General features: G+C 55.8%; 2 protein-coding genes across 2 annotated transcripts in view; one reads left to right on the top strand and one right to left on the bottom strand.

Moving 5' to 3' along the window:
- ASB2 (ankyrin repeat and SOCS box containing 2) overlaps positions 1-3,783 on the top strand; it is a 34,998-nt gene extending 31,215 nt beyond the window's left edge. Inside the window, exon 10 of the mRNA XM_081129461.1 lies at positions 1,501-3,783. Within this exon, the coding sequence (XP_080985587.1) occupies positions 1,501-1,637 (137 nt within the window). The 3' untranslated portion in view covers positions 1,638-3,783. The remainder of the gene's footprint in view (positions 1-1,500) is intronic.
- A 1,198-nt stretch (positions 3,784-4,981) lies between these two features.
- On the bottom strand, positions 4,982-7,608 carry FAM181A (family with sequence similarity 181 member A). Its single transcript, XM_081145075.1, has 2 exons — positions 7,091-7,608; positions 4,982-6,361 (listed from the first exon to the last, which is right to left on the bottom strand). The coding sequence occupies exon 2, from the start codon at positions 6,272-6,274 to the stop codon at positions 5,396-5,398; it is 879 nt and encodes a 292-aa protein (XP_081001201.1). The 5' UTR covers positions 6,275-6,361; positions 7,091-7,608; the 3' UTR covers positions 4,982-5,395.
- Between the last annotated feature and the right edge of the window lie 9,414 nt (positions 7,609-17,022).

Below are 17,022 nucleotides of genomic sequence, written 5' to 3'. Positions count from 1 at the left end.
CAGGGAGTTGTTATTCCGCCACTGCTGCATGCCCAGGTGAGGCTGCGTTGGCCTGTTGCCTGTCCAGGTGCCCCATGTCCCAGTGCCCCGACTCCGACTCGCCAAGTTCTTCCTTCATCCCCATACGCCTTTGAACCTAAACCTACTGTCGGAGTTTGCATTTGGACAAATCCCTGAGTAGCACTTGAATGGAGTTGGTGGGCCGGCAACAGGGAGGGTGGCATCAACTTGGGCACAGCTCAGGATGCTCGATAAACATTCATTGAGTTCATGAATAATTGGTTACTGTCACCATGATCCTCCACGGCCACTAGAGGGTAGAGCAGTCCATGCTTAGATGTCGGCCTTGCCCCTTGCTGTCCCCTCTTCCTGTCCTCCCTAGAGAAGGCAAATCCCTTACAACTAGACGGTGTCCCAGGGAAAAATGAAAACTAAACATCTAGTAACAGGTAGAACGAATAGCTCTTAACCAGTACCCGCTTTGGTTACCGTAAAGCCCACCCTCCATCTGCAAAGCACTCTCCCTGCACTTTTTCATTCAGTGCTGCGATGTTGGCATCATTATTCTTGGAAGAAGGGCAGATAGGGGCTCTAAGAGGTGGCAATGATAAGCCCAGAGTCCCCTAAGTTATCCGGGCCACCAGCCCAGCCCTGGTGGCCCTGTGTCCTCTGCCCACCAGTGCCTTCTATCTTCTTCCCCACAAGTTCAGTCCTTGCTCAGGTGAGAAAGGGGCCAAGCTTACCAGAGGGCAGGCTCTGTCCTGAGACCCAAAGGCAGCAGAAGTGTCAGAAACGCAGTGATGGCACATTGTCACCTGGTGAGGCAGCACCGTAGCTGCCTGGCCTGTCTTCCGTCCGCATTCCCTCTGCATCCGAGCCTTCCCTGGGCAGCCATGGCCTCCTTGGCCTGGCACTGCTACTTTCCCTGCTTGGAATGCCCCTGTCTCCCTTCGCTGCCTGGCTAATTCCTGCCCACCTGGCAAGACCCCACTCAGATGGCAGCGTCTGGTGTGAAAGCCTTCAGCAGAGGCCCTGGGCTGGCACCTGTGTGTCTCAGACCTGAACACGGAGCCAGGCACGGCGAAGGGGTCAGCATGTGTTTGTTGAATGAATAAATGAACAGCATTCTTTGATTCAACAAACACCTTCCCCTTGCCAGACCTTGTGCCGAAGGCTGAAATAAATGACTCCGTTACTAGTCGTATCCGTCCCGGTTCCTCCCTGGCCCCTTTCCTCCCTGCCCCCAGCTGAGACAGCTCCACTGTATGAGAAGGCAGCCTAAGGGGCCTCCCTGCCCCCTGCCCCCTGCCTCCTGCCCCTGGCCTGTCTGCACCACCAGGAGCCCAGAGCTGAGTTGCATGCATGGAGGCATTTAATAGCTCAGATTTCCTACCCTGTCACTAAGGGTTGGGTTGGGGTCCGGGCTGTGTACATAGAGGAAGGAGCAAACCCTTCGCGGGTTGCAAATGACAAATCAGCATCTCTCTGTCATTTTTCCAGAACCTCCGAGACCTCTGGTTCACCTCTGCCGGCTGCAAGTTCGAAAGGCCATTGGGAAGTATCGTATAAAACTCCTGGACACGTTGCCTCTCCCAGGCAGGCTGATTCGATACCTGAAATACGAAAATACCCAGTAACCGGGGCACATGGAGAGGAGTGCTCCTCAAACTGTCTCACTAAACCTCAGGACAGCAGTGTCCCCAATTCCAAGGGGACCTGGTGATGGACAAGGCTGTGTGGGCTGCTGCCACTGAGCTGGGGCAGCCACCGTGACCTCACCAGGTCTCTGGGCCAGAGCTGTGCCCAGAGCAGAGAACGGAATATGTCACGTGGGAGGAAAATCGTGTTTATTTTCAAATGGATGAGCAGATCTCAGACCTCTGCCATCAGCAATGGCAGGAACCTCCGTTCCTGGGGCGGGAGGGGCTGACACGGGAGAACTTGGGGTGGGCTGCGGCTGGAGAGCCCTCGGGAGAGTCTGCCTTCATGGACACTGCAGAGCTGGCCCCTGCCCCTCTGCTCTGTGAACCTCTCCACTCAAGTTCTGAGCTTTTTCCCTGAAAGTGTGGCCTGGTGGAGATGGGGAGACCCTCAGACCCAGGGGGCTTCCTCAAGTACAATAAATGTTGCACAGATGCCTCCTTGCCCAGCACAATCCCTCTCACTGGACCTAGGGCCTGGGTTCCTTGGCACTGCTTGTGGCGGGAGTGGACTCACCAGTTTTTTCTTCCCTAGTGTGATCAAAGCCATGGGAGGGGACACGAGAGCAGGCCACCTCTCTGAGAGCCTATGCCGGGTTGCCCCAGGATCTGGAAGGGTCTTAAACCAGGTCAAACGTAGTTTCTGGCCTTTGGAAAGTGAGCCACTAGGCAGGTGTGGGGAGTTCTGGTTCCAGGCCCAGCTCTGCCTTTGGCTCGCTTCCCTGGGACCCTGGGCTCCTCATTGCTGTGGCCCTGATGGCCTTGCTGATTCCTACATAGTGGCTCTCTGGAAAACCAGTAAGTTCCAGCTTCTGCCTGAAGAGGAAAAGCCTTCCAAGCAACACTTTAAAGCCATGGATCAGAGGGGAATGAGCAGAGCCCTTTCCACTGCCTGGGGCACAGATGGGAAAACAGGCCCAGAGAGGGGAGGGGGCTTGCCTGGGTACACACAGCAAGTCCCTGGGGTTCCAGCCCAGAAGTGCTTGGCCACAGTCCCACTCTGCCTTGCTCCAGTGATCCTGAAGAAATCCTGATGGAAACCCGGTCCTCCCAGACTTCAGATGTCAACCCTGATGGGGCGGGAGCGGGGCGATTAGTGACAGGAGGGAGCAGGAAGATGTTCAGGTGCATTTGGGCCAGGGCTGGCTATCAAGCAAACTCTTAATCTATGGCATTTCTCTGGTTACTTTAGGTCGTAGAGAGTCCTAACAGGCAGTGGCCCTAGGCACCCCAGGGAGGTCTGAATGAGATGCCCCCTAGAGAAGGTGAGGTTGAGGAGGAGGGTGAGAGGGGTAAGCAAGGAGGGCCTGGTACTGCCCATTGGCACCATTTATTTATAGGATGTGGGATCCCTGGGTCTAGGATGCTCTGGTGCTGCATTTGGGTTCTTGGATTATTATTTTTTTAATTTATTGATTGATTTGAGAGAGAAACATCGATTTTTTGTTCCACTTATTTATGCATCCATTGGTTGACTGTTGTATGTCCCTGCAACCTTGGTGTATCAGGACACTCTAACCAACTGAGCTACCCACCCAACCGGGGCTGGGTTCTTGGATTATTGATGTAAGTCCATGTCAGTTGGTCACAGCCACTGGTCAGGACCCCTTTCCTTCCCCACCTTGACCTCCTCAGGTCCCCACCCCCACCTCCCACAGCCCAGCAACTGAAGAGTTAATGCCTTGCCTGGGGCTCAGGCTGTGCAGTTGGTAAATCTTTTGACCATCACTGCTGGATTTCATAGCCATTACCCTCTGCAGAACACCCCCCAATGCTTCCCCAGCCCCCCAGGAGGATTACAGCCTCACATGTCTCCACAGCACCCCCAAATTCTTAAAGCCCTGAATGCATGTCATGAGCAGGAGCACGTTGGACCCGGTGCTGGGATTTGAGGCTGTGAGTAGGAGGTGGGCTCCTGGGTTTCCCCCTGAACCAGCTCAGTTTGCTTTCTGGTCAGGGGAGCATCGGCACTAAAGCCTTCCTAGAGATATTTTTCCGAGGTTGCTCCTGCATGTGGACTCAAGGTGCCAGATGCTTCTATTGAGCTGTGTCTTAGTAAAGGTTTCTGCTTCCAGACAAAGTCTCCCTGTGTCTGAGTTAATATGCTTTCCAGCTATTCCCCTGGAAAGGCTGCGTGGAGCCCGCCCGTCTGTGGGGTCCCAGGCAAGGTGGGCTCAGGCAGCACCCACTCCGAGAAAACAGGCCTCCCAGAGCTCCATGCTTTCTCTGGGGTCGAGGTGGGGATTGGATGGCCCAGTCCGTAAGATCACTGACATATCTAATGGCAGGACCTACAGACACTGCCAGATGACCAGGAGAGGTGGCCTTTGGTTGGTGCAGCTTCTCATCACTTGGGTAGCAGTTCTCAGAGTGCCGGACCCTCACATCATCCCCACAACAATCCACGCAGCAGGCCTATTTCAATCACATTTTTCTGATGAGGAAATTTTGGTATGGGGGGTTGAGTAACTTGTCCAAGGTCACAGCTGGAAGGTGGTAGACCTTGGATTAGTGCTTTAGCACTGCTGTGCTGTGTGGAGGGCCTGAGGCTCATCAGAATGGATCCAAGGGGAGAAGAGGGCACTTGCCTGTCCCTGGTCCCCTTCCTGCTCTTTAGGGCCAGAGCAACCTGAGGCAGGGGTCCTGGCTGAGGACTCCCGATCCTGTGTGCTTCATAGCCTCTGTGACTCTGAAGTCCTCCAAGACCATCGGACATAAGCCACTTCCCAGTGCCACGCTGCCCATCCATGTGGATGTGGCCCCCAGGGGAACACTGGGACACATATAAGCAGAGTGGAAAAGTCTCTTAGTCATCACTATTCCTGGAGCCTCACATAGGAAGGATTCTGAGGCCTAATCAAAGTGGAAGCTACCACAGAGGGCACCATTGTCATCCCTCCCCTCATTCTGCAGGTGGGGCAAGGAGGCCCTGAGAGGAAAAGCCCATGTCCCACGACAGAGCCAGGACTACAGCTCTGCCTCCCATGGTGGCAGCCTCCTTATTTCTGCAGAGCAGTTTGGACCCTCTGAGGACCCAGGCCTCCTCCAGCCTCTGTCCTCGGACACAGAGAGCCAGAGCATCCTTCCCTGGTGGCTCGTCCCCACCCTACCTCCTTAGAATTGAGCTATTGGCCTCCAGTGCCCACTCCCAGACGTCACAGAGGCCCTTGGGCCACTCCTGGCCTCCCGCACAGTCAGTCACCTCCTTAAGCAGCCCTCCTTCTGGGCACAGCCAGCATTTCTTAGGCCTGGGTACCACTCAACTTCATGAGACCCAAGATGTGGAAACTGCAAAAGAAATGTCTTTATTCTTTTAACCGTCTTAATATTTACATAGAACAAAAAGAACAGAACTGAGGTTGGCTTACAGAGTGGGTGGCGGAATAACAGATGTGGAACTCGGGTTCTGGGGTGACTGGCAGACCAGGCAAAGCCCTGCCGCCTGAGGTCTGCACGGGGACCGATGATCTGCCGGGCTCTGGCTTGGCTGGAGAGGGACCAGCCGCGCCCAACCCCACAGCTCCCAAGGTGAAGGCCTGAGAAGCCAGTGCCCATTCCTGCCCTCCCCGCCCGGCACACACATAAAAGGAAGGTTCTCAGGAGGCCACCCTGCTGCCCAACCTACTACTCACAGGAGAACACCTGGGGCCCCAACACTCCTGGGGGAGGTGGGGGCCAAGGCCCTGGCAGCCCAGCTAGAGGTAGCCAAAGACGTTGAAGATGGGTGGGGGCATGGCCGGCTTAGTGGGGATTGGCTTCAGAACCACGGGTCTGTATATTTTCTGCCCCGGGCCATCCACATCCTGGCAGAAATGGGCCAGCTCCCCAGGGGAAACCGGGCTTTTCCTCCACAGGCCCAGGCTGGGGACCGGTCCCTGAGGCAAGGCCCCTGGAGGGCCCTGGTAGATGGGCTGTCCATGGTACTGGAAGGGGCAACAGCTCCAGGCATTGACACGGCCCACCAGGGAGACCCCAGGCATCTTGGGTGTCTCCTTTTCAGCCAGTACCCTTGGGGACATGGGGATCAGGGCCATCTCGGGCCCTAAGAGCTCCAAGCCCTTGCAATATCTCTTACCCTCATAGGGAGGTCCCTCTCTGGGGCCCAGTACCCCCTCCAGCCCCATGGGGTAGCTGTGGGTGGGCCGCGGCTCTTCCCAGAAGGAAGCGGGCAGCTGTCTTTTCCTCATGGGCACCTGGCCAGGCCTGGCAGCTTCTGGATTCTGCCCCTGTAGGGTCTGCTCCTGAGAGAGGCACTCCTCTCTGTAGGGGTTCCCCAGAGCCTTCTCCTTGCAGTCCCCACCACTGCTAGGGCTGGAATCAGGGCCAGGATTGAGGGGCAGCCTCCCGGGGCGCTCCTCGGGCCCCCTTTTCAGGTGCTGCTCAGCCCCTCGGCCGGGGAGGCCCCGCGGGAGCCGGGAATACTTCTGGGAGAAGCGTTTGAGCTGCTTCTGCAGGTACTTGCGGTGGTCCACGGAACGGCGGCAGGGCGCCGACTTGTCCAGAGCTGCCTTGATGTCACTGGATGCCAGGTTCACAAAGTTCAGCAGCATCTTCACGTCACTGTCGGATGCCATCACCAGGGGGGCCACTTCACGGGGCTTTCCATGAAGAGGGTGGTTCTGCTAGTGGTTGGCAGCTCCAGGGAAGGGCACAGAGCTGACCTGGGGGACACACAGGCCATTGGAGTCTCTCTGAGCAACCAACTTAGCCCTCCCCAAAGACCACATGGCTGCAAACAGTGGCCCCAGCATCCCTGAGCCCCGGACATAGCCCTGGGTAGCTGGACACCCATTCCAGCCACTAAGCATTTCATGAGTGTCTGTGATGGAATGGGCTCAAACACATTTATTTAGTCTTCTCGGGTCTGTTGCCCTCTACTTGCAGCTGAGGCTCAGAGAGGTCAGGTGACTTGCCCAAGGTGACCCAGCCACAAGTGGCATTGCTGAGGCTGGAGTGCACATCTCCTCACTCCCAGCCCACTGTGTCTCACACACACCACGCTGCCAACATGTGCACTTGCCAGCAAGGTTTTCCTTTCTGAGCAGAGGTGACTGCTCCACTATCAAGCAAAGCCAAGCCCCTCTCCCCCTGGCGGTGCCCTTCTCCTCCCACCCCCGCCCCCAGCCCTTCGAGCATCAGCCCCTCCTTGTCCCCACGCTCCACCCCCAGCTCTCACGCAAGTCAGGCAGGACCCCTGTCTGGCACTCAAGCGCGGGCCTGCCTGGCGGGCTGAGCGCAGGCTGTGGCAGGGGGAACACCCCCGTAGAAGCATCTGCAGCAATTTCATGCCTCCTGGGCCACCTCCCACAGCCCCTCGCCCCTCCTCCGGGCCCCAGCCTGCCCCACGCCCCCACCCAGTTGGGCCCAGCCGCCTGGGCCTCCACACTGACCGAGGGTGCGGACCCGGGCCCGCCAACGTGGCCCGGCTGGTTCCCGCCGCAGACCTGGGTCAGGCCCGTGCGGCCTGCGAGCTCCGAGCGTCCGGCTGGAAGCAGTTGTGCCGCCCTCGAGTGGGCTGAATGGAGGACAAGTCCCCAGAGCTGGGGGGCCCCTCAGGCCAATCAGGAGCGCCTCTCCAGATACAAAGCATCCCAATCAGGCGGCAGCGCCCCGTTCCCACATTCTTTGCCGTCACAAATTGTCACCATGGGGACCATCACAAAAAAGACAGCTCGCAAATGCAATCATTTCCCGGTAAATTTCTACCCTTCAGCCCCACTCTCCCCCTCGGCCTCCACGGCCTCCTCCCCTTGACCTCGGTTCCCTGGTTTCTCGAGGGGGTGGTGAGTGTGTTTAAAAAGTCCAGGACTGAGGAGGGGCTGGGCCCAGAAGAGATGGGCTTGCCATCCTCCCCCTAGGCTCCAGGCCTGCAGCTGCCATGCTCCAGTGCAGACAGACAATCGGACGGGTAAGCCAGGCAGGCAGCCTTCCCGGCTGTCCTTGAGTGTTGAGTGGCCCTCTCCTCTCCTCTCCTCTCCTCTCCTCTCCTCTCCTCTCCTCTCCTCTCCTCTCCTCTCCTCTCCTCTCCTCTCCTCTCCTCTCCTCTCCTCTCCTCTCCTCTCCTCCCCTCCCCTCCCCTCCCCTCCCCTCCCCTCCCCTCCCCTCCCCTCCCCTCCCCTCCCCTCCCCTCCCCTCCCCTCCCCTCCCCTCCCCTCCCCTCCCCTCCCCTCCCCTCCCCTCCCCTCCCCTCCCCTCCCCTCCCCTCCCCTCCCCTCCCCTCCCCTCCCCTCCCCTCCCCTCCCCTCATCTCTCCACCCAGCTCCCTGAGCCAGGGCCAGTGGCAGGCCTGTGAGGGCCAGCGGCACACTGATGTGGGCAAAGGTAGCCGGGAAGGACTCTCCAAAGAGGGCCCGGGATATCCATGGGAAGGCAGCCGGAGCTCTCAGGAATCTTGTCTTTATGTTTGCTTCCTCAATTGAGCTGCACAAAGCCTGAATTGCCCATTCAGTGTGGCCGGACAAAAGGTTGGCGTTGCACGGTCCCCTTGCATTTGTAGTCAAACAGTTAGGGACTTAAATCGAGTCGTCATGATGGAGAAAGCGGTGGACAAAGCCCATAGAATTGCCATCAGCAAACATTTTCCTGTGTCATATTAGCCAGTCTCCATGGCTCCCCCTGGCCTGGGGACAATGGCACAAGTTTGCACACTTGGCTACTGTCACCGTGCCAACGCCAGCAGGGCTGCAAGCAGGGACGCTCTGAGCAAGCAAGGGAGCCCAGGGCCGGCGTGGGCCCTGCCCACCAACTAGCCAGAGGGAAGGTGAGGCCAGTGGCAGAGGGAGGCTGCCTGGGAAATGGGGATGGGCGAGACCTCCATGCCAGCCAGCCTGGTGGGCCCCTGCACCTCCTGCCCGTCCCCTCCTCTCCTTCCTCTTCCCTTCCTTCTCTTGTCTCTGCCGCCGCCTCCTCTGGCCCCCGGCCATCCGAATAGCTGATGGTCTATACACCAACCAACCCCTGTGCACCACAACCTGAAATGCCAGGGACTCCTCTCTGAAGTCTCCCCTCCCAGGCTAGGAACGCTGACAGGGTGGGGCCAGGCTTCGCCCAGGAGTGATGGTCCCACCCCCTCCTGCTGGCCAATAGACTCCTGCCCACAGTGGCATAGCTCCAAGACACCTCCCCCTCTGGCCTAGGGTCCCTACAGGCAAAATGAAGGGTCTGGCAGAGATAGCCCCCGGGGGGAGGTGGCCTTCTCCATGCACCCTCCCCTGCTGTGGGGGTTGGGACTGAGATGGACGTGACCTTGGACTGCAGCACCCTGGGTCACTGGCCATTGCGTGGCCCGGAGAGCACGGTCCCTATTTGCAGCAGCCTTTGCATGGATGGGAGCTAAGCCATCGTCATTTGAAGCCCCTGAGTTTTGCGGGTTACTTGTTTCTGCAGCATAACCCAGCCCACGCTGACCGGTACAGGCAGGAAGCAGCCTTTCTGCTCCAGGCCACCCGCACCCATGGCTGGAGAAAGTGCCCGAGGCCATCGGGTCAGGCTCTCGCATCTCCCGTCCCAGCTCCAGCTGCCTCCTGCGTGGGGGCCAGGGACGCAGCCTGGCATGCGTCCATATCCCCCACAGCCCGCCGCTCACCACCTTCTCCGTGCCCCCTGCTGGGAGGCTGGCCTCACACCATCGCGGCCCCGTGCCCACCCTGCCTCCTTCGCGTCCTATGCCTGCTCCTGCGGGGCCTCTCTCTGGAGCACTTTCTCCCTTCGAAGAGCATCGAGACTTGCCCACACCGCTTCGCGTGGGCTCAGCTTCCTCAGGTCCCATGGCACCTGCAGTCGCTGCAGCCCATCCTGGCACTGCCTGCCTGTGATGTCATCCCTTCGCCCCTCAGCTCTTCAGTCCCTCCATCAAACCTGACTGTCAACTTCCAACTCAGGACTATAGATGGGAGCCATGGCTGTGGGAGATCAGTCCAGGGAGAGCAGGGAGTTGTGGCTTAAAGAACTGTGGCCTGCGAACCGATCCAGGGTCCTGAGCTAACCCAGGCCTCAGGCCAGCCCTCTGGGGGCTGCCTTTGACCCGTTTTGACCCCCGTTTTTCTGAGAGGCCATATAGACAGGTGGAAAAACAGTGATAATACTTATGCCTCACTCCCGAGAGCCCTTTCACAGTCACTCTCTCATTATGGTCCTGTGTCTGGGCAGGAAGGGAATTGTTTTTCTTATTTGCAACTGGTGACAAACCCAAAGACAAGCCTCAAACCTCTTATTCTTGGGCCCAACTCAGGGCTGTTCAGCCAACCCTGTCCTTTCTACATTCTTTAAACTCCAGCTCAAGCATCTAGGAAGACTTCCAACTCTAGCATTATACAGGACACCCTCTCCCAGCCCTATGTTTATAGATTCAAAGATAAAGTATAACCTCCTTAGCTTAATACAGAAGGCTTTTTGTAATCTAACCCCTACTGGGGTCTTGCACAGAGTAGCTTCTCACTAAATGTTTCATGAGTTAAGTATTTTGCCCACTCAGCTGAATAGAATTTTTCCTGTGGACTGGAAACAACTGTTCCCTGTCTTCTTTTTCATTTATAGTTTCCCCACCCACCCCACCACACCTGTGTGAGCTCCCTGAGAGCAGGGAGTTTGCTGGTTCATCTGCATCTTCAGTGACTAGAATTGCCTTGGCACAGAGCAGCCTTAATGAAGGACCCTTGTGGTTGCTGTGGGTGTACTTGATGGCAAACTGTGTTTCTTTGGGACTGTAGATGCCTTGAAAGCAGGAAGTACTGTTTCACAATCGCATCCCCTGCACCAGAGCAGGGGTTCTAGAAAGCTCTATTATCGGCAAGTAAGCTGTGCTGATTTGAACTTGAGGATCCCTTCCAGAACCCACTGTTGCCGCCCGTGGATCTTCTGCATTCCAGCCTTGCTAACCCTGCCTCAAGTTTATTCACCCCACTCAGTGTCAGGGACTCCCAGCCTCCAGCCAGCTCTACTCAGCACCAACTCTACTCTGGTTCCTACTGCATGTCAGGAACCAGAGGGTGCAGGGTGGGCTTACTCAGCTTGCTCTTCTGTCCCCGAAGCAACTTGTTGGAGGGGAGACTGACTTGGTCTTGATGACTCAACAAGTCCCCTTCTGCCTACCCATGAGTGAGACAGACCTACAGAACCCGACTCTCCTTGGTCTCACAAACGAACTACCAGGAGCCGCTCGTCCCAAATCTCTGGATGTCATCTGACATAATCCACTTCTAGGATTTAGCCAACCCAGCTGCAGACAGAAACGGAAAGCGAGAGGGGGTCAGTTGACAAGTGACATGCACTAGTCAAACCAGAAGGGTCATCTGGGGTGGCAGGCTTTCAAGTCACTTTCATCAGAGAAGCCCGTTACAAAATATTATGTGGCAGCCAACATGTAAAATAGCGACAGCCGTGCGCCGCGAGATTCACTTCACACATGCAAATGCGCTTTCCACTTATTTTGCAAACCATGGAGTAAGACAAGGAAGCTGTTTTGATGACAGAGAACTTCGAAATCAGGGGTTATGGATTGTGGTCTGACATCAGCCATCCTTTATTTGGGTGGCAGGCTATTTAGAAAATCTTGGTTTATGGAGACAAGCAGCTGGAATGGTAATTTTTTAAAGCCCATCTTGCGATCTCAGGATAGTCATCGAATGACTACCCAGCACGCACCGTTTGCTTGAAGTCCAGGGCATGCATTAAGTGATTTGTTCTCTCCAGGTGCCCTGGTTACTGTCTTTAACGGAGAAGGAAACTGAGGCACCAAGCTAGGAACCCTGCCCAAAGTCCCTGCTCAGTAAAGGACAAAGCTGGGATTGGGACGCTGGCAGCCAGAGCCAGACCCCGGGCATGACCATCGCAGGCTGCTCCCTGCTGACAGCTCTGCACCAGCCCACAGGCCCTCGTCCCTCCCGGCTCTGCCAGCCCCGCCCCCATGACCCTGCAGAATTAGTCTGACCACCAGACTCAGAAAACATACCCAGGGGATGCAACAGCGGGACCAGGGCCTCCGTGGACACGTGACGCAGACACCACAGGATGATTTATGTAACCAACCCCCTTACGTAACGAGAGCATTTCCATCAAATCCCAGCCCGGGGCTTGCTGTCAGCCATAATCAGAGCGGACTGGCTTCCATGGGACGGGAGGCTAAGGGGTGAAATAAACCCCTTGGGCTGCCAGACTGAGGGCTTCCTGCCCTGGCGACCTCGTCTCAGAACCGAGGCTCAACACCAGTGTGGCTGTGCCCTCAGCATAGCCAAGGATCCTGTGATGACCCAGCTCGGCCTGTCCCTGTGCCCCTGGCCACAGCCCAACAGCAGTGACAGGGGCATCCTAGTTGATGTCCCACCTTCTCTTGCCCTCTGGGTCCAAAAGCTGCCCAGGTGAAGCCCATCTTGGGCACGTCTCACCTGTAAAGAGGGGCTGATGTGACAGGAATAGCATCTTAGTGTCCCTGTTGGGTGTCCCCAGTGGACCACTAACCCCACATTCTTGTCACTGCCCTGTCTGATCCCTGCCACCCACCACATGTTCATCACCTTGACTTATCCTCTGGTGCCTCTCGATGCGTCTCTCCACCGGACCACCCAGGGCGCCAGCCAGGAATGAAAAGTCCGTTTAATCTCAACTGTCACCTCGGATTTGATTGGTGATGGCTGGCAGGTGCCGGGTAGAAAGATTCTGAGGGGCCTGCAGGGCTCAGTGGTTAGAATGCCCTGATCGGCTAGTGCTGTCTTCCGTGGGTGTGGGTGGAGACAGGCTGGCTATGTGCCTGGTGTCACTGAATCCAGTTCAGAATAACAGGATGCAAAGCCAGCGATGTGAAGCTTGGCGTTCTTATAACCCAACCCTGCCATTTTAATCAAGGGAACAGTGTCCTAGAGAAGGGCAGTGACTCCCCCAAGGACTCAAGTGCTCCCACTTCCCAGGCCAGAGTTCATCAGTTCAATTCAGCCAACTGAGACCAGGGAGGGGTGTTCGGCATTTGGGGGAATGGAGACCGTGATAAGTTTAGTGCAATGGAGAGGAGAGGTTGCTGCAGGGAGGGGGCGAGATAAAGTGAGGAAGAAAGGTGGTCCTCCATGTATATTTGCAAGCAGTAGGCACATAATAAAGGCTGAATGAATGAATGAATGAATGAATGAATGAATGAATGAAATGATTGGTTGACTTCTGAGCCATCTTGGGAACTTCAATAGCCAGTGTCATCAGAACCTGTAAACAGTTCTCATACTAACCCATGGACACCCTCTTAGCTCTACTTGCAAACTACACCCAGAATCTGACCACTTCATACCCTCTCCTCTGCTCCCACCTGGGACCAGTCCTCCAGCCCCTCTTACCTCACCTGGATTGTTTGTCTCCTAACTGGGCTCCTGAATCTGCCCGTAGCAGCCTGTGCTCCTTTTAAAAAGATAAGCTGGCTCAGAGCACGCCTCTGCTCCCCACCCCCGTCAGCTCCCCTCTCACTCAGAGTGGGAGCCCTCCAGAGCCACAAGATCAGTGACTTCTCTTACCTTACCCCCCTGACCACCCCCCTCCAGCCCCGCTGCTCTCCTTGCTGCTCCTCAGACAACAGGCATGTGGCAGCCTCAGGGCCTTTACATTTGCTGTTCTCTCTTCCTGGGATTCTCTTCCCCTAGAACAGTCCATCTGTGTCAATAAAGTTTTATTAGGCACAGCCATGCCTGTCCACTGGCTAATTGTCTACGCGGCTTTTGCACTAGAGGCATCATGAAGGGGGGTGCGAAACACCAGAGGGTGCGCAAAGCCTGAAGTATTTACTTATTTTACAGAAAAGTTTTGCCACCCCTGGCCCTGGTCAGTTGCAGGGCTCACCCCTCCTTTCACCGCCTTTAGGTCTTCACCCTGCTGTCTTCCTAGGGCACCCTTCTCACCTCCATCCTGTCCGTCCCCTCCGTCTTCTCCATCGCACTTCCCACCGCGAAGCACTCTGGCTTTCCACTCACTCACCTCCCTTATTGTCTGTCTGTCTGCTGCCACCAGATGTCATTCCCGCTGAGGGTGAGGACTTGCTCTCTTGCGCACAGCTTTGTCCCAGTGCCTAGAACAGGGCCTCGGAAAGTAAATTCTCAATAAATAAAAATGTTTCCCACACTCCTGGGCGTTGGCCTAGTCCATACCCCTGGGCCTCCGCCTCAGTTTCCCTTGTCATGAAGCTGGGGCCCTGAGAGGTCTCTCGCCAGGTCTCTCCCCAAGGAGGCTGAGCCCTCATAAATGGACACAGTCTGAGAAACACCCATCTGGGTTCAGGCAAGCCTTGTACCACTTCCATTTTATGAAGTTATCCTCATTATTTTAAAAAATATATGTATTTTTATTGATTTCAGAGAGAGAAGAGAGAGGGAGAGAGAGAAACATCAATGATGAGAGAGTCATTGATCGCTGCTTCCTGCACACTCCCTACTGGGGATCGAGCCTGCAACCTGGGCTTGACCAGAATTCAACTGCGATCTCCTGGATCCTAGGTCGATGCTCAGCAGCTGAGCCACACTGGCTTGGCTATGCCCATATTTAAAAAGAATTTAAAGCAGGGGGTGGTGCAGAAATGATGGCATCTTAAATATTTACATGTGACAGAATAACACCCATGGGACACGGAAAAGCACTTCCACGTAACAGTGCCATTCACTAGATAGTTACAGGGCTCATTTTCAATATTAATCAAATTCAGTTAAAATATTAATGAGAAGCAATTAAAATATTAAATTAAAATAACCTAAAAGTAGTTAAAGTTAATGTTAACTTAAACATTAACTAACAGTGTGCAGGAGATGCAGGAGAACGTTGGAGAGTCGCTCTCGTCCTTCAGTCCTGTCGCATGGTCCCCTCATTCGAAGGGAATATCCAAAATCTGGTCCAAGAAAAGAGAGTCTAAAACCTGAATGCTGGGCGGGCTGCTAGCTCCCGCTGGGACCCCAGGGCATCTGCCGTGGCCCCTCCGTTTCACCTCCCCACTCCCACCCAGCCCTGTCCTGGGCCCGTCAGGAGTGATGCTCTTTGAGACCAGTAAGCACTAGTCAGAATTTACATTCACTGTAAGGTGACATGAGGGGCTCAGACTCACCCACCAAATCCTCTAACTGCACTATAGAGACCCTCTGAGCTACCTCATTGTACAGAGGGGCAACTGAGGCACAGGGTGATCTGCCCAGGTTCACGCAGCTAGGACGGGCACACCTGAGATCTGAACCTATGGCCACCTGAGCTCGGATACCCCTCCCTTTCTCATTGGTATCTTCCGAATGACCAGCCCTCCAGAGATGCACCAGCCCAGGAACGAGTATCCTTGGTATCCCCAAATCACTCCCCAAGGGCCCCACCACTTCAGCCAGCCCCCCGGAAATGTTGGTGTGCCAGGTAAACTGAGGCAGCATGGGGCAGTGGATAAGAGCTGAGCCCTGGGGTGAAACAGATCTGCTCCTGGGTAAGCAGCTGGCGCACAGAACATTGTTTTGATGGTTAATACAGCAGTGGCCATAATTTCTTCTTCTGCAGAGACTGTGCACTTTGTACGTGAGGTTGCTCTAGGCCGGAATGTTCCCGTCTCTGATCCTTTACTTCCTGTCTTGGCTGCCTGCCAGGACCCTACTGGTTCCTGTGAGTCCTTTATCCCAGAGGACACCTCGAACCACAGACCGAAATGGCAGGGACCCTGGAGACCATGAGAAGCACGGGGGTGGGGGTGGGGGGTGGGGGGGGGGGGGCTGTGGAGTCACAGACCTGGCTTCAAGCCCCACTTCTGTCACTTACAAACTGGGTGACCAAGGGAAGGTCACCTAACCTCTCTGAGCCTCAGTTTCCTCCTGCCAGGCAGCACCTCAATGCCATGTCCTTGGAGGAGGTCAAGGTAACGCCTTCGAGTGCTTAGCCTGGGGCTTGCCTTTGATCAGCATTTCCATTCCTGAGAGCCTTTCAGGTCATCTAATCCCCTTATTAATCAGATGAGGAAACTGAGGCTGACCGGTGAATGGCTTGCCCAAAGCGACCTGGAGAATGAGTGGCATGGTCAGGACTAGCAGCCTGACTCCAAGACCGGTGTTCCCACCCCCTTGTGGGAGCCCATTTTTTGCACCCTTGGCAAGGAGGAAATGCAGGATTTTCCTTTGAGCTCTCAGCCTTGGCCTCAAAAGGCCACACGAGGGCGCCCTTGGGGTTGATCGGGTTTCTGGAGTTTCTGGACCAAGGAGACTTCCCGTCTGTCTGCCCCAACGTTCACTGTCTCCTAAGCCCATGCTCCTGCCCCTCTGGATTCTGATGAGAAATCAGCAACTCTGGCTCCTTGAAAGTATTCCAGAGCCCCTGCTCATTGCCCTCCCCGGCCTCCACCCTCTACCCCCACCCCAGGATTACCTAGTCTCCTTTTCCTGAGTAGATTTGGGGTCCTCTGAGACCCCATATTGGCTTTGCCAAGCAGGGGTTTCACAGCTGGCTTCAGGATTACAGTTATGCTGTTTGGTTGCCGCTTAGATTCCACCCACACTTCCACCCATCTACCCACAACACCTGCTCAGCACCGGCTGGCGGGACGGCCAGGCAAGGGCGGGTGGAAGCGGGCAGAGGGGGGAGCTCCATCCACAAGGCTCCTGCCTCATGGAGGGTGCCTGCCACGTGGAGCCCACTCAGGTTCCTGGGTCATGAATGAGAGTCCCTGAGGGGCTCCACTGTGACCCTGCCAGGGCTGCTCTCCCCTTTTGCCCACCCTGGCTAACCCTGAGCCATTCTTAGGTTCTTGTATAGTAGAGCCGATTAGAGTAAAAGCACAGGGAAGGCCAGGCTCCCCTGGAGGCCATCCTGGGGCTCTTAGGAGATTAGAGCCTGTGAAAATGATCCCAAGCGACTATGGACACACTGCCCCCTGCACCCCAAGGGCGCTGGCCAGGAGGTGGGCACCTGCTGAGGGGCCTGGGCTCTGGGGCCAGGAGTAAGGGCTCAGCAAGAGTTGGGGAAAGATTTTCCCTCCCTGGAGAAGGAGTGGGGCCGCCAGCGGCTGCTGAGAGGCTGGGGGTTCATGTCCCTGCCCTGCACCTTTCCAAACCTCCCTCCTTGGATGGCTTCTCAACCCCCATTTCCACCAGATTTCAGCTGGATTTGAAGGCTGAAATGATCAGGTATGTCAGAATTTTTAAAAAGTCTAATAGTGCCCAGTGCTATTGAGCATGTAGAGAAATAGATACGCTTGAGCCTTACTGATGTGATGTAAATTGGTATTGACTCTTTATGGGTATTTTGTCAGCATCTGTTCAAATATGAAACTGGTCTGCCCTCAGGCCCAGAGCACAAAGGTCCAGGTGTGAGGATGCTGCAGAAATGCTGGTTACAGCTGCAA

Source organism: Miniopterus schreibersii, assembly GCF_964146895.1.
Source record: "Miniopterus schreibersii genome assembly, chromosome: 1".
Classification (NCBI taxonomy): domain Eukaryota; kingdom Metazoa; phylum Chordata; class Mammalia; order Chiroptera; family Miniopteridae; genus Miniopterus; species Miniopterus schreibersii.
This window is presented reverse-complemented; position numbering and strand designations above follow the sequence as displayed.